The sequence below is a fragment of the Phalacrocorax carbo genome, chromosome 2, assembly GCF_963921805.1.
Source record: "Phalacrocorax carbo chromosome 2, bPhaCar2.1, whole genome shotgun sequence".
NCBI lineage: Eukaryota > Metazoa > Chordata > Aves > Suliformes > Phalacrocoracidae > Phalacrocorax > Phalacrocorax carbo.
Window position 1 is genome coordinate 26259026 of NC_087514.1, and position 21183 is coordinate 26280208.

Sequence of the window (21183 nt, forward strand, 5' to 3'; positions counted from 1 at the left end):
AGAATTTGTCCAAGAAGAATTCTATCATATTGCTGTTATTACAGGAAGGACAAGAAATGTAATCTCAGACAAGGACACAGGACTTGGCAGACATGTGAAGCAGAGATATCAGCCTAATATTCCAAGAACAAACTTTACTGCCAGCAAGCTGACAGCTACAGTTCATGCGCATCTGCTGCTTCCCATGTACTGCAGTGTGCAGAAGTGTGAAATTAGACACTTAACAATTCTATCAAGTTAAGGCATTAAAGAAAAAACCTCAGCACTCTGAACCCATATTAAAAAAAATTTAATATGTTTTTTTCCAAGATCTAATATATAAATGCAGTGGTAATAAGGTACTCTTCTTTTGTAAGCTTGGATGAAATATATTGAAGTCCACTTTTCGCACATTACATAAATAATCATCTAAAGCAACCTAGAAAAGAAGGAAAAAGCTTAGTCCATATGGTGCACACAAATAGTTGGGCATTAAGTTTGAAAAGCAATGCACGAAACTGAACGAGGAACTGCAAAAGGGCTTGACAGTTTGCCTGTTCTATTAAATGGTAGTGTAACCATCACATTCAAAGGATTAAAAAAAGGCAGGTTTTGTGAAGAGAAGCATTATCTTTTATTAGACCAAACAGCAAATTGTAAAAATAGGCAAGATTTTGGGCCCTTGCATCAGAACAATGGCCTATGAATATACAGACATCTTGGGCAAAATGATGTAGTTAAAGAAGGATTAGAAGCGTTGATCAAAACCATGAGGTTCCAGAGTCAGACACACATTATGAGACTGAGAAGTTTTACGTATTACATCCTCCCAAAACAGACACATGAAGCATTACTTAACCATGCTTAATTTGATACTCTACTCTTCACAAATGTATTAGCACAGAAATTAGTCCATTACTTTAGAAGTGCATGATATCACACCCACCGTACAGAAAAAAGCAGGATATGCCTTCACAGGAACTTTCTTACTGAAAGATCTAGCCTGAAAGTAAATGGGGTAAGGTGGGAGGGGAAAAAAAAACAACAAAAACAAGAACAAAAACAAAGGTACTTATCAGGAGAATGTAACATTTCAGATTAAATAACAAGTACTACACATAACGGCTAGAGCCAACAGACTGCATTACAAGCTTCATCCCTTTTTATTTTGGCATCCTGAAACTACGATTTTCCATTATGTGCAAGGCAGCACCATCTCTCGCTCTACACAAAAGCGATTACACAGAAAGTATGTAATACTGGGAGCAGCCTGCTAAAATTCTTACATGTTTTGACAACCTTACAGTCTGCATACAATAAACCAATGTCAATTAGCATCCCTTGTTCCAACAAAGTTCCAAGTTGCATCTGATTTAATAAATACAGTTTAACACATCCCCCCTCCCCCCACACACCAAATAACTCTTTGCATCCCAAGAGACAGAAATGATGGAAGACCAGAACTGCAGTTCTCTGAGTGCATCTTTTTGGTTCGGTGCTGCCATCAGTCCCAGAAGTCCAGTTATGCTCCATTTACATTTATGGGACTTCAAAAGGATCTCAATGCCTCGGGTCCTCAGTATCTACATATAGTCTAAACCACGGCTGAATCAAATCTACAATTCAAAGCCATGTACAACTCAGGTGCATCTCACAGAGCTGAAGCAAATTGTCCTGTAATGCTTACTTATAAATACAAAACCCCTCCTTGGTTTGGTTTGGTTTGTTTTTGGTTTTTTTTTTTCTTTTTCTTACAGGTTAAAACAAACAAACCCTCTATGAATACTGATGAGAATATATGAGTTTCTGTTAGTTTTCTGTGGATCTTTCCAGAAAACAGAAAAATCAGGCTCAAACTTTGAGGGGAAAATACTGTATCTTTCCAAAAGGAAAATTATTTTTAAACTTTGAAATGTTATCATGTATGTGTGCATGTATGTGCGTGTGTGTGTGTATATATATATCTCTAAAGGAAAATGCTCTTCCCTGATCTAATGCTCTGCCTTACAGTTATTAATTATAAGATGAAAAAAGAAAGTAATCTTGCTTGACCTTCTTAACCCAGAATGGGTTGCAGGTCATTCAGAAAGCATGTTATTTTCCTTGGTATATTGAGTCCATAAGGAGCTAGCATAATTGAGATAAACACAGAAAGCCAAAATGAGACCCTCTTTTAAAAAGAGGGATGGGGGAGGGAATGCTTAAGGGAAAGAAGGGGAACATGTAAATGTACTCACAGGCTTTCAAAGGGATCACCGTAGGACTGACAGAGCACTTTTATTATATGCTTTTTTTCCAATAAAACACACAATTCCTAAAGAAAACTGCAATCTTCATTATCTTATTTTGCCCTCTGCTGGTCATCAGTTGAAGTATCAAGAAGAGCTGGCCATGCTTCAGACCACGCTTCATACACTTTTCTCCCAAGATTAAGTGCCACCTTACTACAATATGCTTCATATAATATAGCTGGGACTTAATCTAGCATTTGAGGATTATATTTCTTCTGATCCAAAGTATGTGGTTTGTGTAACAAATGCCGAGATTGTTGAAACCTCTCTGCAGGTTTAAACTTTACCCTACACTGTAATTCCAACTAAGATGGAGGGTAAGTGGCTGAAAGACCCTCAGGCAAAACAAGATGGTGATTTTATACAGGAGAACAGATGCATTTAAAGGCACCAGCCCATTACATTCACATAAACTCTTGAAATACCCAGCAAATGTTGCCAGCAAAAGCTTATTTCATCCATTAGGAGAGAAAGTATCTTTATCCTTGCATTAACAAGGACCATCTGATTATCAAGGAGGCTGATACCCTGTTATTACTGCCAGTTATTGCCAGCTCAAGTGGTCTGAACACTGCAGAGATCACTGTCAATTACTCTTCACTGATGATGATGGAGGCTGGAAGCCAGTATTCAGAGAGGAATTTTTTAATTTTAATTAAGATGATATAACCCATCCATTAAAAAAAACCAAAAACAAAAGCGGGGGGGGGAAGGGAAGGTGCCAAGATCAACATTCACTTGAATAAAATGCTAATGCTGCCCTAATCTGGTTTTCTTGTGTTTATACTTTTCTGTATAGTCTCCAGTTACATGATCACATTGCATATTTTCCATAGGACCCTCCCAGTGCATAACATGGGCAGGGCTCTGGGAATGGAGTGGGAAGAAAGGGCGTGGGTAAGTTTGTGCCTGTTCTCTTCAGGAGCTGGCTGGCATGTTGGGAGGCAGGGGACTAGCGCACTAAGAATCATCAAATTATCTGAAAGGCTCTGAAGAGCTGAATTCTCTCCCTGCTTCTGTCCCAAAGTTCCCATGCAATACCAGCAACCAAATTTTAAGTAGCTGGAGAATTAATGCACATTGCTTGTTCTCCATGACTCCCAACCCTGGTATGAGGCATTTCAGGCCAGGTACTTGGCATTTTTGTAAGCTACAGTTGCAACCAAAGTCAATGGGTTTTACATGATGTGCATTATGGATTGAGGGGTGTGGAATTTAAAAAAAAAAAATCAAAATATTTCAGCTTGAACAAAGATAGTGGACAATTTTCACCTTGTATTGTCTTTGTCTCTGTTCCCTGCTTCTAAATGGAATAAACAAGTTTCCTTGGGCATGTGACAACAAAAACTGAGACATGATGTGAAACATGAACAGGAATGCATTAAATGCAAATTATAAACATTCTGTATTAAAAATAAAGCCCAAGACTACATATTATTACAAAAATTAAAAACATTAATCAACTAACTAACCACTGACTCAACAAAACAGGGATGCCTCATTTTACCCTCAGAAAAAACAAAGGGCTCTCCTATCTCTACCACACAAAATACTGTGATCACAGGTAATACTGTAATTGAGGATTATATTAATGGTGTAAATACAGAGGTAAATCTGGCATGTCTTTACTTCAAAGTGGTATCTTTTCAGACTACCTTGATTGGAAGTTTTGGGTGCAATACTCAAAGCATATGTGTACATGTACTTGTAGACATAAGAAACTCTTCATGGTGTTTCTTGCAAGTTCTGTCTTCCACATAAAGGCAGACTCAGCATTCTTTTGCTTTTGTATTATGTACCAACAAGAAATTCAGAGTGTAGCTAAAATAAGAGCATAGAAGAAAAATAGACTAGGACTCCGCAGTTCTTCAGGATTCATTATCTGCTGTTCCAAGCAAATAAAAGTCCTTCTTAATTCACCTGGCTGTGAGCCAGAAAATAAACAGAAAGCACCTTTCCCAACATAGCTTTGGGCATGGCTGGCCATGTTAGGGAATGAATCCCCCCTCCTGCGCAGACTAACCAGCAGTTAAAGGCAACATGCTCTGCTTTCCTGGCAGCCGTTCCACAGCACTGTGAAATACCATATGCAGAAGTGCTTTCTATGGTGCTGATCCCATGCTGGCATGTAGTTGCCTTTATAGAAGGCTGCTTGAAGTTTCTCTCCCAGTAACAAGGCTTTTAGGCAGTCTTTATATATATATGCATTTGGACCTGGCTGTGAGTAAACTGCTTCCTGTACATACAGATAAATATAACATTCATACAAAAGTAGTTGTAATACTTAAAGGTTTTGTGGTGGTTTTTTGTTTTAATTTAAACTCTCAGAGTCATTAAAGGTAAAATATCTGAAATGAAGGATGCAGCTCTAAGTATTCTAACAACACATAGGCACAATGCTTTGTGAAGATGAGCATCAATTATATTTATTTAAATAAATAAAAGGGAAGGAATCTCACATGTTCTAGATGAATATGGGCCTGGCTGGCAATGTCATAAATTACATCTCTCACATTTTTCTCTTGCTTGCCTCTTATGAAATCCTCTTGTGAAACTCCATGCTAGACATAGGAAGGAAAATTAAAAAAAAAAAAAAAAAAAAGAAAAACCCTCCATAAATACCAAGTTTCCATTTTAACTTCTCAAAAATCTGTCCTGGCAACCGAACTAATGACACAAGACTGAAACAGCCTAAATGTTTTATCACTGCCCCCTCTTTTTTTTATTTCCCTTTTTTTCTCTTGTCAGTCACTTGGGAAAAAAAAAAAAACAAGAGAACAAAGAAAACAGTTGGTACAGACTCCCTCTGCATGAATTTGTTCCCTAAAGACTTTATGGTCAGTCAGATTAACAAGTCAGATTTTAAAGTTTTGGGAAATTAGATCAGTTTAGATGTTCAATTTTAAAAACCATAATCCAAGAATTGATATTAAGCAAAAGAAAGCCAGTAACAGCTAACACAGAAGCCATGCTGGCTTACAAAGCTACAATTATCTTGGGATTGGTGTGCGCCACTAGGCTTGCAAAAAACCCCAAACAAAAACAAAACAAAAAAAACAAAACCACCATTAAAACTCCACCCCAAAAAACCCATAACGCCAGACTTATTCTTTGACTATAGTGACCAATATAAGACATAATATGGTATATTCAGAAATGCACAAGTTGCCTGTTCTTGACAACACTCAGACATGTAAAAGCTGTATAAAGATAGGCAGGTAGGCTGCACAGGAGACAGAGCCTCCAGCAGAGCTCTGCGATACTTGCCAGCAGCTGAAATGCTTCCAAGATGCTCAGTCTGCACAGAAGGGATGCAAGCTGTTTTTACAGTTTCACTGTAAAACACCTTCCGTGGCAAGGAATGACCGTGAATTTTCCCAGTCCCAGAAGGGCTGAAAGCAGGGTGCAGCTCCTTCCTGCAGTCTTATAACCCTGACCTATATTAGTATCTACAATTTTTGCAACTACCTAAATTACTAAACTTCAAATCAAAACCTTCAGTTGTACTGAAATGATACTCAGAAAATACTAACACAACTGCCTTAAGGATCACCATAATTACATGATTTTTGGTTAAGTATAAAAAGAACAGCATTAACATTTGAAAATAAAGACTGGAGATGAAGGAATAACAGCTGCAATGCCTACAGATATAGCCAGAGAACATTAAAGCTCAAATTTCTTCATTAATCTCATTTTACCCAAATTGCAGGATCTGCTAAATTCCAATGCAAATTAGGCATACAGTTTAAATTGGAGGACTATACCATCTCCTACAGCAATGTACAGAATGCATGCTTATAGCTATCAGACATGTAACAACAACAAAAAAACCACACACTCCCCACCCCCCACCCCCTCCCCACCCCCCCGAAAAAAAAAACCACAAAACCCAAAACCACCAGCACATTTATGAAAAGGCAGTAAAGAGAAACCCAAAAAGGTTGTTCACAAGTAAAATTTCTCACAGTGCTTCCTTTATGGGGATAAGAAAAAAAGGGGGTGGGGGGAGGGTGGGGAAACATGATGACAAAAAAACACCCCCAAAACCAACCAAAAGCCAATCAAAAGCCAGGCCCCATTCCGTATGTGTATTTCTACACATTAATGGAAAAATTCATGAAAGCTAAAATACCACTACATTTAATAAATAAAAAAGAAATAAAAAATCAGAAACCCTAGAGTTTCATGAAGGTCAATCCTCTCACCTCCCAAAAGATATAAAACCATGACAATGGCATATTACTAGGCCACAGCAGAAAGAGTTAAAATAAAGAAAAAAGGGGTTCTGTTTCTGGCCTAATAAATTATGATCTCATATCTAGCATTGAAAGACACAGTTAGAAACACTACACTGTTCAATTCCATACAACTTGCTTCTCTTACCAACATACAAATGTCCATGGGAAGAAAGACCTTTTGTCTTGCACTGTGATACGGAGTTGCTCTTAGGCAGGTAACTATGCCTTGTGCTTTCCCAATGTGACTGGCTGCATGGTCAGCATGGATGTCCCTCACACCTGAAATTGCAGAAATAATACTTTTAGAAGATACTGTCAGGCCTTCTGAGTGATATAGTCTTCCCTGATGTGTACCACGGTCATATTTAAGGAAAGCTAAGTGCGTTGGTCCATAACAGAACTGTCTACGTTCATTAATTGCTTTGAGATCGCATCTCAGAGATGCAAAGCAGCAAGCAAAGTCATTGATTTCCACATTCAGGAGCAATATGCCTCTTAGCTTGTTGCAGCTTCTGCAGAGGCTACACTTAGTGGAGATATTCAGATAATATATCAGTACACAAACTCATTTTCACTGGCATGTCCTCTCCCAGAAAAATCATTCAAGTGCGAGATTCCTGACAAGCATTAATGCTTACAGCATGGTTTCATGATTAGCTGCAGCTAATTCAGCAGTGTACTGAAACCAAAGAGAATGGTCCTATGCTCCCCCCCCACACCCATATTTCTGCCACCTCCCTTGTGCTGTCATGGGCAATGAGGCAGTAGCATGGCAAACTGAATCAGGTCACCAAAGCAAGGGAAAACTAACTTCAATTACTGCATGATCACACAACTATTAGAACTGAAAGAAGAGGGAGATGAGTGGGGCAGAGCAGCACTACTGCTCTTCATACAAGATTGGCTTAGACTGATCATAAAGTTTTCACAGGACTGACCCAGGATAAAATGAAATTTAAAGGAAAACTGAAATTAAAGTTTACAAAAGCACTAACAGAGGCAGAATTCTACAAAGAAAGAAACGAGGAAAAAGGAATTACAGACCAATGAGCCTAACTGACACCTGAAAATGATACTGTGTGTACCACATTCACTGCCCAAGCCTGCCTGAGGCCTGCATGGGCCTCGGAAGCCTTTGCAAAAGAGTGGCTATAGGTAGACTACATGGACTTATTTTCGCAATGGCAGCAGGAAGCAGAGTGTGGCTCAGAGGAATCAATGGATATAATTTACTGATACTGACTGGGCAGCTCAGGCTTTACATATAACTGGGAATTAAAAAAAAAACAACCAAACCACCACAACCAACAAAACAAAAGCCACCCAACCTCTGAGAGTAAGATTCAGCAGTGACTCATGCTCAACCTGGGAATATATCCCAAAAGTGAGGTTCTGAAGAGGTTTAACAAAATTATTGGGTAGTACCAGACCCCTAACTACTTAGGCAATGAATCGGAGCACACAATATTAAAATTTTTAAATGACAGGAGCTGGAAGGAAGCACCAAGACTTTGGATGACAAGATTACCAATCAAAATGAGCTTGACAAAAGTAGTAACCTGAAATCAGTAAGAATAAAGCAGCACTACTACTGGGAGAGATACACAGAAACTGGAGACAGGTCAGGAATAGAGAAGCTAAAAAGCACAGGAAATTTAGCAAGCATGACCTGTAATGAAACCAGGTCCCCCTAGCCTAGAAAAGACTGCTCATGGGGAACACCAAGAAAAGGGCTGTGTTTGATTAATTTCTCCATTTGTGGAAAAGCCCACAGGAGTTAACTGTTTCATATGCAGCAAAGGAGACTTTTGCTTAGATATTTTGTTACACTGGTATATTTAAGAGAAGTTAAACACAACAATAGGGCACCTAGAAAACGCAGAGCCCCCCATAACAGATTTTCAAGAGGAGGATCATCTGACTTGTACCCCGAGTGACACAAGCTTGACTGAACTTCTTCAGCATCAAAGACATTTCTCAGAATGGAAGACACTAGTATTTCTCATAGTCCTACGTTTCTTCAATCAGGAGTTCAGAAAGACACTTGCAACATTTCACCAGTTTCCTACTGAGGAAGTGAACATCAGATGTAAGAGACAGGTTCCTCGTTTCTTCCCAAGAAGAATGTGCTCACCATCTCTCTCTCACGCTCTTTTAACCTCAGCATTGGCCTTCCATCAGGCTACTCTGATAAGCAGAAGGAAAACAGTGCTACTATAATACTAAATACTACTGAACAACAATAATTCTCACCCTTCTTTTACATCTGAGATCATACAGGGAATACTTCCATAACACAACAGACATCTAAAAGAAAATCACTCTCTTCTTCACTGCAAATGAAAGTTCTTACCCAATCTTACTCTTTTGTTCAACATGAGACAGATACTAGCTCAACGACAAGGATCATATCATCTTTATTGTGCTTTTCCTAGCTATTCAATTATTGATAGTTAACCTACTTTTAGGAAGGGGAGACGATACAGACCCCAATTTATAACATCTCCAAGGGAAGTTTATAGGTTGGGAAGACAGCTATTTCAAGGTAACCAGTGTACACCACTGCAATATAGAACAGCAGAATAACTACAGCACTTTGTGTTCTGACAAGCAGGACAATCAGAAAGCACGGTGAAGGGCTTAATTTACCACACCCTGTAACAGGAGCAAGAAAAGAGAAAAGAGTGTTAAGTAACAAAGAACAGAGCAGTTGCTTAACTGAGACCACACTTCAATGAGCTTTCCACTGAGCAGCTCCTAAGGCAAGCACATAGTTCTAGGACAGGCGCAGTAAGATTCCAGATCTATGGTTGAGCATTCAAAGGGTATCTAAAGTACTACCTAAGACAATTTCTACTGAAATTAAACTCCAGTGGAAAAAGAGAGGGCTTTTTGAAACATCAATAAACGTTGTACCTGCACTAATGAGTCATCAGCAAAATCTAAAGAGGGGAAAATACCTACCCAGCATTTCCAGGGTGAGGTACAAGAGAGCACTTTGAGTGTTCTCAGCATACATTTCAAGCTCCTGGATGTTACGGTACGCTCTATCATCCAAATTCTTCTCCTGTCATATGAACACAGAACTTCATTAAAACGTAAATATAACTGCTGTTTGTGCAAATTTACTACTACAGTCAGGTCAGCCTAATCCACTATTAGGGAAAAAAAACACAAAACAAAAGGACAAAATTAAGAGCTAGAAAGCGAGTATAAACTTGGACAGAAGCAGTCATTAAAGCTTATAGCAGGTCTAACATAACCAAATAACTGCATGCAACTGCAGCCAAGACTGGTTACTGGAGCAAACATAACCTTTTGCAATAATAATAAATGAGAATTCTTCATAAAAAAAGATATGACCAAAACAAAACATCATACGGTATCCTTACACTATGGGCTTGCCACTTTTAATACTTAATTTGCATCTGAAGCACAGAGATAGGTTTAGGATAGCGTCCTATTTAGATAAATAGGAATGCATTTTTTAGAACATGCACAAAAATAAATCCATAAAATAAGTACATGAATTTCAAACTCATATGCAAATACCCTCAAACATATAACATCCTTCAGCATTCTTCCTGTCCTAGCGGCTTTTGTGGTTAAAACACACCAGTCTTAAGATTAAAAAAACCCTCTGGAGTCTTTCATAACGACGACACTCCACAAGTAACTGACCATCAATTTTCTCAAGGTATAACTTCATGAGACATGAACTTTAGCAGCAAAGCTAGCTTATGAAATTCCTGCCCTCAGTTATTCATTCCTGCCCTTGTGTCAGAGCTGGTAGCAGCATCACTGTACCAGTGAAATTCTTCCTCTTGGTTTTTCTCGAAAAACGGTAGTTATTTTAAAATTCATGTGATTTGAATGCTCCAATTTACAATACTTAGAAAAAACTCCACAGCCACAATAAGAAGCAGCAACTACAGCTGGCAGAACGGTTCAGACAGCTCATTTAATTTTTGAGATTTTATATCCATGACTCATCACAAGAGAAGGCTATTTTGGGGCCAAATTGATGTGGTAAGAAAAGAGGTGAGGAGGAATAAGATGATGCCAATGATGTAGATTTGTGCAACTTTTTGCAATATGCAAGATGTCCTTTCTCTTGGGGCAGGACTGGAATGGCACAAAAAGAGACAACATATGGATTTCCCTTCTTGCACGTCTTCATTTCCACTTCTATTAAAATGTAGTTTTCCAGAATTCTTAACAGTTGCATATAGAGACCTTACTACTAAATCCCACAGGATCAAACTTCCCTCACTTACATACAGAAAGGTATCTAAGTGTTAGTCCCACTGGATTACCTCTAGGGGTAACCACTTCAAATCAGGAAGAGAGACCAGCAATGGAAAACACAAGCACAGAATACACTGGTTATCAGAGCAGGAAACAAGACAAATGTCAGTACACAAACTACATGTATTTTAAAGCAAAACTAAAGCCATTTTGGGCAGAAAAAGGTGAAATTATGACTAGGGGCACCAATGGAGAGTTTAAAGGAAATATAGCAGTACCATTCTTAAAGAGAAATACTACTATCTGGAAAAGGTGAATTACTTAAGCTTTTGTTTTACACATAAACACAAAAAGTTAAGGGGAAAAACCCCACATACAAATAAATCCAGAAAAAGACCTTGAAAGGTAAATACTTACCCTTTCATCAATGATCTTCATGAGCCACATTTTAGTCAAGTTATGCCTCTTGACGGCCTGAAAATTGTCAAATAAAACATCCATGTTAATGCATACAAAGTGATGATAGTACTGCATTCTGAAGGCTGAAATATATTTTAGATAATCCTTTTCTTACAAGGATTGTATTCACTTGGTTAAACCAAAGTGGCATGTCAGTACAAAATCATAGAATCACAGAAACATATGATTGGCTTCTTCAAATACAAAAATTTTCAACTAGCATTTGTTACAAGTTGTTGCACACAAAAAAATGAAAACTTGGACATCAAGACAGTTAACTAAAAGAATTGCTTTAAAAATATTTTTGAAAGTAATTTTTTCTTTCATGAAGTCAAACGCTCCCACAAAATACTTGCAGTTAACTATGTTCACTCTCCAAAGTGAACAGTTTCCTCCAGAGTCAAGCAATAAAAAGATTTCCCCTGTAAACTTTCAGGAAAACATCAGTACAAATACCAATACATGCTGTAAAGCCAGCATCCTAACAAAGTAATATAAAAAATATGGTTTTGTTTAAAAAAAAACCCAAAGCATCCCACAGCATCTCTTTCACATATTCTTACTTTGGCTTTTACCTTGTATTTGACTTTCTTCCTCTACCACTTAATTCTATCAACTTACCTTCAATCCTCCCACACACACTGAATTTTGCAGACCACACTGTCGGAAAGGCTACAGTCACACATATAAATATTTATAAGCAATATTATGGAGTACGTTTCTCAGAGTCTTAGCCTTTATAGCTCACTTTCAACTTCTTTTCATCTGTATATTTGTAAATATTTTTTTCAAGTTTGACAAGACTAGATCTTCTTGAGTCAACAAAATCTGTTTGAGGAAGTACTTGGTATATGAAAAGGCAAATTTAAAATTACAACTACAAACGTCAGTTTTACGTCTCACTTGTTGTCTTGAGTATCCTTTTGTAAATTAAATCCTTGAAATATTCACAGTTCAACACTTAAGCACCAAACTCGGTTTTGCTGAGTTACCCAATTTGTACATCACATCCATTTTGAGCTACCTTACTTCAAACACACAGATGCTCATTTTTCAGACATTTTGAAAATTGGCTTCTCCCACAGAAATGATCAGAGAATTAGGCCTCACTTTTTGTACGTTAACAGACAGATAAGTAAGAACAAATATAATACAATTGACGTATAAATTTATATTAAAGTCACTGAGAATTGAGCCATTAATAATTCTAGAAATACTGTTAAAGGCTATTCTGGGATATACAAAACTTAGGCACACACAAAGCGCATTTAACATGACAAATTAGTATTTCTTCTGCAAAACCAAGACTGTCCTCATATGAACTGAGAAGCAAGAAAAGAGCATACATAAAATATGCAGTGCAAAAGACATGCTAATTCTATTAACAGCTCTGCAATACTTGTGACTTCAGGTATCTTTCCAAATCCTTCTAAGAAATGCAATGATGTTCTTGAACATTTGTGAAGCTGAGCTCTTCAAATAGGTCATTCTTAGGGTATTTGCTGAAGTGTAGACGTAAAATCACATCTTCAGTACAAAGGTCACCAGGTCAGGTTGGACCATTAGGTTGCTCCAGCGCCCTGCAGTGTTCAGAGCTACCAGAGCTCCTAGAAATACTTTCTGAATTATTTTTCAACATCTTATTTCACAATCAGTTCTGTTTGGATTGTCTTATACTGTTCTTCCTTTACAGAATACATATGTAAAGTGAAATCTTACCATGGAGATAGGCTAATTCTTTCTTCCACTTCAAAATCAATTCTCTGTTTTGTGAGAAAAGAGTATGACTGGCAGTCTTAGCTGTTGAAAAGGGCTGCAACTGATATCTCAATATCCAAATGATTTACATCTCAATGTTGCACTGGTTTTGGCTGGGATAGAGTTAAATTTCTTCACAGCAGCTGTAAGGGGCTGTGTTCTGGATTTGTGCTGCAAACAGTGTTGATAATACATGAATGTTTTAGTTGCTGCTGAGCAGCACTTACACAGAGTCAAGGCCTTTCCTGCCTCTCACCCCACCCCACCAGTGAGTGGGCTGGGGGTGCACGAGAAGCTGGGAGGGGACAGAGCCAGGACAGTTGACCCCAACTGACCACAGGGATATTCCATACCATATGTCACGCTCAGCAATAAAACTAAGGGGAACTGGGGTAGATGCTCAGGCACTGGCTGGGCATCAGTCAGTTGTTGGTGAACAATTGTTTTCATTTGCATCACTTGTCTTTTTTGGGTTTTGTTTTTCTCTCAGTTATTTTTTCCCCTTTTCCTTACAATTTTTATTATTGTTATTTCTTTTTAATTATTAAACTATTTTTATCTCAACCTACCAGTTTACCCTTCTGATTTTCTGAGTGAGTGAATGGTTGTGTGGGGCTTAGTTACCAGCTGGGGTTAAACCATGACAATGTTTTGGGTTTTTTGTAAGTTACTGTTCTGCTAACAAACATCTCCACGCCACACTGATACACACACAAGCAGTGTGAAATTAAAAATGGTCAAAAGAATATATACAGTCATACCCAAACCTAACTTATGCCTAACCCACTCAGACAACTAAATAAGTATCTTCCAAAAGAAAATTAAGTTAAGCTACACTAAAGCAAGTTCCTCCTTGGAAAGGAGACAACAGCATTTTGCAAGAAAACGGTCTTGTTCCTGGGAATTTTGCCATATGCTGGAAGAGAGACAGAAAGAAGGAAATAAAAAGCAAAGGCACAGACAGATTGACATGTAAAACAACCCATTCTGCATTTTAATGTCTGCATTAAAATATCACCCTAGGTGCATCTTCAACTCCCATAATCCCATAAAAAGGCTCACAACATTTGCCAGTTTTCATTCTAACTGTATGAATGCTTTGTTGTGGCTAAGGCACACACTTCATCTGAGCTGGAGACACCTATGAATAGCTCTGGTCCTCCTAAAAGTGACTGTAACAGGTGTTTTTCTTTTCTTTTACTTCTTGGCTTTACCTATGCTTTCTCTTGGTTAATCTGTATCTTGTTTAAAACCCAATTTTAATCTAAACATGAGTGTTGACATCCAGGAACAAATGCTCACTTATGCTTTATTTCACATTTTAAGGAGGGAGTCAGGGAGAGGCCAGTTTCAGCACTGCCAAAAATCACCGAAAAAGGATTTGGAAAGGACTGATTTTTGTGGTCTCAGAGGTGCAGCAGAGCAGATGGAAAGCCAAGATAGCAACAAGTGAAACGCTCTAATCCCACAGGAACTGCATTGTTCTAACCCAGTGTTACAGTGAGTGTCCTGCTTTTCCCAGGATTTTAACAGGAACAATGCAGATGAATACTTGGATAAGGACTCCACATTTCACTGCCTGTTTTTCACCAGGTCCATAAACTTAACTACCTATGGGATCTATGTTAACTGTATTCAGCTATTGAGATCTAGACAAACTGCAGCTTTTCCTGTCCAGGAGCTCAGATATCTTTAGTTTAAATGCAAGTTCTGATCTTACGGAGGCCTTACAGTAGCTGCTCTTTTGGAAGGTTCTAAGACTTGCTGTGGCCCATGGCCACAAGTTGACATGTTAGACGACAAGTTAGCAACGTATGGAATTTCCATTCCCAAAGAAATTCAAAATTCAACTCAACGTGACCCTGACAACCTGATCTAACTTTGAGGCTAGACCTTTGAGTGGGAGGTTTGACTAGATGACCACCAGAGAGCCCTACCAACTAAATTATTCTGTGGTTCTGTAACAGCATCAAGGGGAAATCCATTTACACGTCCTTCAGTCCCTCAATCATCCATCAAATGTATCAATGACAGTCCTAACTACAAACAAAACATTTTGCAAGAAAGCCTCTGTTTCTTCAGCCAAGACCATCAGAGGAACAGATCTGTAGGTGTACTTTACGTGTGATGTTCTAGTGTCTGCAGAACTCGGGCACCTTGGTAAAAGTAAACTTGAGTTCACAAGTACATTCCCTGTTACTCAATGCACACAAAAGGATCTGTGCAAAACATAATATGTAAATAGAAGTCATCAAGCAACTCCTGATGCGAGTTGAAAACTGTATTAAGATTCTTCCTATTACCCAGTAAGTAAGCATGAAGGTCTTGGCTTTTCCTCATACTCTATTTGCTAGTTCAAACTCTGTGCTTAGTCTCCTGTCTTTTCGTACAGCTTAATATCTTCAGGCAGGACTAGCATTGGCTCAGAAAAGTACACTTACATACTTCACTTGCTACCAACTTACAGCTTACCACAATTTACTCTGTTCTTCAACTAAACAGAAGAGAAAAAAGCAGATGGCTCACAGGATTCTGACCCTCCACGTCAGTCCTACCTAAACATCCTACTTCTTCAACTCTGCTCTTTGGCAATAGGTAACTTAAAACATCACACAGAGGCATAAACACAATTTACGTTGTCTGTTCCATATAAAATAATGCTGTTAACTATGCAACACAGCGCATACAAAACAATGACATTATTTCACACTGTAATATTTTACTCAGGTGAATTTTAGGACAATAAAGGTCTATCTTACCCTCCACAGTTCTGTAGCAACTGGCTGATGTGGTGGGTTATCACAGTATATATCTTCCACAGCCTCTCTCCAGAACTGCATTCGCATCAGACCTATAGTCTTCTGAGTTATGGAGTCTTTAATCTGGAAAGGATACATCTGGAGTGAAATTCAGTGGCTTTAAGGCACTTGGTCTATCTACACTGAAAAGACAGACACAGGACATAGCCAAACTCAGTAGGGAAGGTGCTCCATTCTGAATTTACTTTTATTCCTCACAAAGCATATGAACACTACAGAGAGTAAAAAAAAAACAAAACTAAACCAAACCAAATGAAACCTTCACCACAACCTGACTTTGAAACCCCTGGAGATTAAGTCCTGGGCAACCCGCACCTTAGCTTTCTTCCCAGAAGGAAAGGAATCAGTGGTAACAGCAGCACGGGAGGGCAGCACCACGGATTGCCAGAAGCACACCCCACAGAAGCTGATCTAGGATTTTGCTTGGCCAGCACATTTCCTGGATTGCTCCTTTCTGGCAAGTATAACTAACTTTCCTGGTTGCACTGTCAGTTTCTGGCCACCTAGCAAAGGCAAGGGACTGCAGCCACTCCCTTCCCATAACTCTAATTACAAACTTCTCTCCCAGCAGTCTTTCCATCACCTAGCTTCTGCCAACACAGACCTGGGACTTATATTATCCAAGAATTTGACAGACCTTCTACAGCTAGGATTTAGCTGCACTTTACCGATTCAGTCACTGCATTTGAAGCTCAGACATAGATGCAATCACACAACAGTATCAAGGACCACAGCTTGTTTGTTACAATTTAATTTTAAGATGCACGAAGAGGAAAGTCAGAAAAAACTATATATATAGATGAAATAAACTGGGAGAGGCTGGCTACTTTCCAAAGGCCATTCAAAACTAGATGTTTGTATTCCTGCCCCTTATAGTACAAAAAGTTAATCTTGGGAAAACACCACCTACTAGTGTAATTTAGAATATTGAAACTGTTATTTTACATTGCCAGAGTTCACAAATTTAATACCTGCCTGAGCCAGTTCCACATTGAAGGCTCTCAAAGCAAGAGCAGAGGTTCGAGATTCCGCAGGCAACAGCAGAGAACACAGAAACCCTTCATAGTCACGCTTTCTATAAAAGGATGAAAAAGCTACATTTATTATTTATAGCTCTATGTAAATTGGGTGTGCTACTGCTTAGCACTGAACTCCTAAAATAGTAGCAGTAAGTTGTAGTTCAAAACTCTGACTTTGCAAAAGTAGCAGCTTTTAAGCTTATTTTAAAATAAGACAAACTCCAAGAAAGAGGGGATGCTGCCTGAACTCTCCATGAACCTCTCAAATCCAGATCTCAAGATATTTGGCTAAAGGCATGGAACAAGGCTGTGGCACAACTGCAAATAGAATCCAGACTGTCCAACTTCCAGACTTCTGTTCCAAACATGAAACCCCATTTCTTTAAAAGATTGTGCTTTGGAACTTGGCAGAAGAGTTTCTGCTTAACCAGTAAGTTTTTGTTTATTGGCAACTATATTCAAAGCATAAAAACTCTGGGTCTTGGCAGTTTTGCTGCAGGTAACTTGTTGCCAATCTAGTGACATGCCTTTGTTTGGCCACTTGGGTGTGCCATTAAATTAAAAACAATCACAGTGCACAGAATCATAAATTGCAAAATCATACGTAACTGTAGTTAACAAAAACACTTGGCCACCTCTGAAAAGCAAAATTGATTGTTTTGAACAACATTTTTGTGTACTTTCTGATAAGCCTGTAATCTGATTCTTCATTAGAGCAAGACCAGCAACTCCAAGTTTTGCATCGAGATTGGAAAAGCAGGTGTCAAGGAAAACACATTTACTCATTTTCATGAGGTCTGCTGTTCTTACATGTACTCATATTTGTTTAGAACATTAGCTTAAAATAGCAAGGCCAAACCAAAACCAACTGTTATTAGGGTTGCTACTTTTAGCATTGAACAACAAAGAAATTAATTTAACAGAGGTTCTTACCCCTACAAGGCACAGCAGCTGATAACTAGCAAATGCTTAAAGTTTTCACAACAGTTGTGAAGCTTGTTTTTGAACTTGATGCAAATCCAGAAGCACCAACAACAAAAAAAATAGTTGTGAATTTCAGCAGGCTTTAAATGTCACCTTCATATTAAAGAGCAGATGCACCAAACATCTCTCAATTAAGACACTTTCTGAAAAGTATTATCAGCTCAAAACCTAGTACTTTTTTCAAAGCTGACTGTAGTAATACCCAGTATTGTCCACCCTGGGCAGGTTTACAGCCACATTTTCCTAGTTCCGGTCATGAAGTTTGCCTGGGTTGTTCACACAACACAGAACCGCCTCTACTTCCAGAAAGGAAACAATGAAACATACCACACAAAGTAAGCAGCAGCACAACACAGAAATTTGCCTTCCCCCTAGCAATGGTGTTGGCATGTTGGGTTTGTGGTCTGTCCGTGTGTCGTCGTCGTCCATCCCACCCCCCCGATTGTTCTAAGCTTAAAAATTAAGTGTAGCAAAAAACAACTAAGGGAAAAATCAGAAAGGAATGTGACTTTTATGCTGACATACCCTTGGACATAACAGTAGAAAAGCAAATCCATTAACCCTCAGCCTGTAAAATAAAATTGATATTGCTATAGATCATGTTCCACCCCAACTCTCTTTGTGTATTCCAGTAAAGAATGAAGGAGGGAATGACCTCAAGTCTGGTACTGAGTGTCTTTTGTAGTTTCCCCTCTCAAATAAGTATAAACTTACATATGAACCCACAGATGGAAGAAAAGTCTGTTATGACCATCACTGGACTTTCAGTATAATGAAAAATTTAAAGTCATAAAAAGAATTTCTGCCACGATCCAAAGATCCATAATACCATGAAGTCACAAGATGTAACTCGTCCTCCTAAGCAGGCATCATAAACAGCAAGAGACAGAAAACATACCTACCAGGGAAACATATTTTTAATCAAATAGCTTAAAGCTACTTGTAAAAGAGTTAACATAAAAAGGAAAACCAAAGAGAAAAGCCATCTGGCATATCACAGAAAGTTGCACAAATCTACATCATTACAGTATAACTCAGTTCTTGTTGTTCTTAATGTGTGGGAGACAAATTCAGGACTGGGGAGTTGCTGATGCTTGCATAGCCTCAAGTATTTTATCTGTTTGAATAGTAACTCCTTCTTCTTCCTTGTAACTCACGATTTCCATGCAACATGTGAGCTACTGTGAACGGCTGCTTCAATTAAATTATGCCAAAAACATAACCACCTTTCATTTTTTTATTTTGAATGCTTGTGTATTTTTATGAGCAGTCCTTTTTATGGTTTAACAAAAAAAAAAGTTTAAATTCACCCATTTCAGCTTCTGTGCCTTGGAACCTAACTATTCTGTGCACTGTTGTTTGTTACTGAAAACATTTTACCTGTATATGTTACCTTTACCTGTAGACTAACGCAGTCTTCAATTTCCTGAGTAACTGGTAAACAAATTCTAGGTAGAGTAACCAGGAAAACAAAGCCGCAATCTGAAGTTTTATCAAGGAAAATGCAACCTGGCTATGCATTCTGATACACCTGTAAAGGTCTGCTGCTTGGTGCTGCACAGAATATTCAAGACTGTCACACTTCTTTCCATTAGTTTTCCTACTTCAAACATTACTGCTGACCACACAGCTCTCTATCTTTTACAAGCATCAGTCTGGAGATGGTCCTGTTCCACTTTTTTTTAATACATGCTTGGAAGCCTTCTCCCTGCTTTTGTCAACCGTCTGGGACAACTGTATCCAGAGACAAATTATTTAAGTCTTTACAAAGGGACTTGTTTAATTTTTTACTTAGTACTTCTGAACTCTTATGGAGTAGAAAGCAGCTAAGGGGCCTTGCACATTGTTGACAGCCCAGAAGCCAAGCAGGAATCGCTGCCTGGCCTGGAAGTGTCTGAGCTGCACTCCTGCTCCTCTTGGAGCATTTTTGGATTTGACCAAAAATGGATACTTTCAAAAACTAGACTTCCTGCCCGTCCTGCATTCAGGACAGAAAAGCTACTTGAGCTGTCTGTCCAGCTGTCAGATCTCCCCTGCTCTTGCTTATTTCCTAAGAAGTACTTGGGAAGCTTGGCTGCTTCCCAGTAGCCAAGATCTGAAAACACCTATTATTTTTAAACATCCACTTCGGTGATCTTTCTCTCCAAAAAGCCAAGACAGTGAAATAGAAACGTCCAATATTTCAGAAGAAAAGCAGCTGTGGAAGAAGCGGGGGAGGGAAATTTCCGTTTACAGGTTAAATCATCCACGTAGCTTAAATATTTATCTAGTTTCCCTTCCTGCCCGCCGAAACGACAGGGTCCCGGAGCAACCCCATCCCCAGGAGCCGGTCGCTCCAAGGCCCCAGGGCTTTTTTTCGCGGCCGGGCGTGCCCAGGCGAGGCCTGGGGGAAAAAAACAGTCACCTTTTGCAGGAAACTCGGCAGCCTTTCGGCCCGGAGGGAAGCGCCCGCAAGCCTTCCCCTGACAGACTCGCTCACCCCTGAGGAGAGGGAAACCCACGCGTTGCAGGCCTCCCCCGCCCCGGGCACTCACCGCACCAACTCGGCACAGTACTGCACCTCTCCTCCGGGCACCGGGCGGCTCCAGCCCGCCGCCGCCGCCCTCCCGCTGCCGAGCCCGGGCCACCGGAGCCCGCCGCGGGCGCCCGTCGCCCTCAGCATGCGCTGGTGCCGCAGACCGCCCCATACCACGGCGGCTGCCGCCATGCTGCCCGCCGCTCCGCCCCTCCCGTCAGTCACCCTAGGCCCGCGGGGCCTCTCCGGTGTAAACGTTTAACGGAGAATATACCGGTAGATGGCACCCGAGAATGCGCGGTGTCGGCCCGGGGTTTTGTGGGAGCGATACGGCCTTTTGTTGTCTTGCAAATGGCGTCCGTCGTGCTGCCTTTGCCTCAGTTTCCTCCGGCTCCCGAGGCGGGGGTTTTGAGGTTTGAGGTGAATTCCTCTGCTCCCTGGGAAACTAGGCCCTTGGGTTTTTAAACCGGTAGCCCGCAAAAAATGAGGAAGCTGAATTGTAAAAATCTCCTAGCTATGGGCAGAGTAGTGCAGGAGACTTACCGGAGCGGCTGTAGGACTGGGAAAACCTTTGGGGCAGTTTGCTCTATGAGGGAGCAGGGCAGGGCAGTTCTGCCTGGGCAGCAAAGCTGACCCCAGGGCTCAGCCCTCTGTAAAACATTGTGCAACAGGAGCCCTTTTTCCTTCTCTTGGCAGGGAGGGGGACTCCATACTGTTCAGGCTGGCTGGAGTTTGTTTAGAGAGAGGATGGTCCTGTTAGTCTTGTAGTCATGGACAGAGCATCTGTGCTCCCTTAAAGTTTGGCCTATATGGGGATAAGCCAGCAAATTCATACAGAAGTGCTACCATGCTTAAGAGCAGTTTAATCTT

At 39.8% G+C, this 21183-nt stretch overlaps 1 protein-coding gene across 7 annotated transcripts; it reads right to left on the bottom strand.

Annotated features, from left to right (window-relative positions):
• Positions 1-273: 273 nt before the first annotated feature.
• NDUFAF6 (NADH:ubiquinone oxidoreductase complex assembly factor 6) lies at positions 274-20544 on the bottom strand. Of its 7 annotated transcripts, none has more exons than XM_064442366.1 (9): positions 20333-20544; positions 16771-16870; positions 15736-15858; positions 11177-11233; positions 9476-9578; positions 6657-6790; positions 4730-4831; positions 926-982; positions 274-418 (listed from the first exon to the last, which is right to left on the bottom strand). In XM_064442366.1, the coding sequence occupies exons 1-9, from the start codon at positions 20503-20505 to the stop codon at positions 290-292; spliced, it is 978 nt and encodes a 325-aa protein (XP_064298436.1). In that variant the 5' UTR covers positions 20506-20544; the 3' UTR covers positions 274-289. The 7 variants fall into 7 exon arrangements, with proteins under 7 accessions (XP_064298436.1, XP_064298440.1, XP_064298437.1 ...); XM_064442370.1 differs by having other exon boundaries at positions 16767-16870; positions 20333-20474; XM_064442367.1 differs by lacking the exon at positions 926-982 and having other exon boundaries at positions 20333-20541.
• Between the last annotated feature and the right edge of the window lie 639 nt (positions 20545-21183).

Excerpts from the sequence above, each read along its gene's own strand:
- NDUFAF6 (XM_064442365.1), bottom strand. The coding sequence starts at position 20,505 with ATGGCGGCAGCCGCCGTGGTATGGGGCGGTCTGCGGCACCAGCGCATG. Across the intron at positions 15,859-16,770 it reads TCAATGTGGAACTGGCTCAG|ATTAAAGACTCCATAACTCA; the intron begins GCAGGTATTAAA and ends TATCCTTTCCAG. Across the intron at positions 4,832-6,656 it reads CCATGGACATTTGTATGTTG|CATGGAGTTTCACAAGAGGA; the intron begins GTAAGAGAAGCA and ends TCCTATGTCTAG.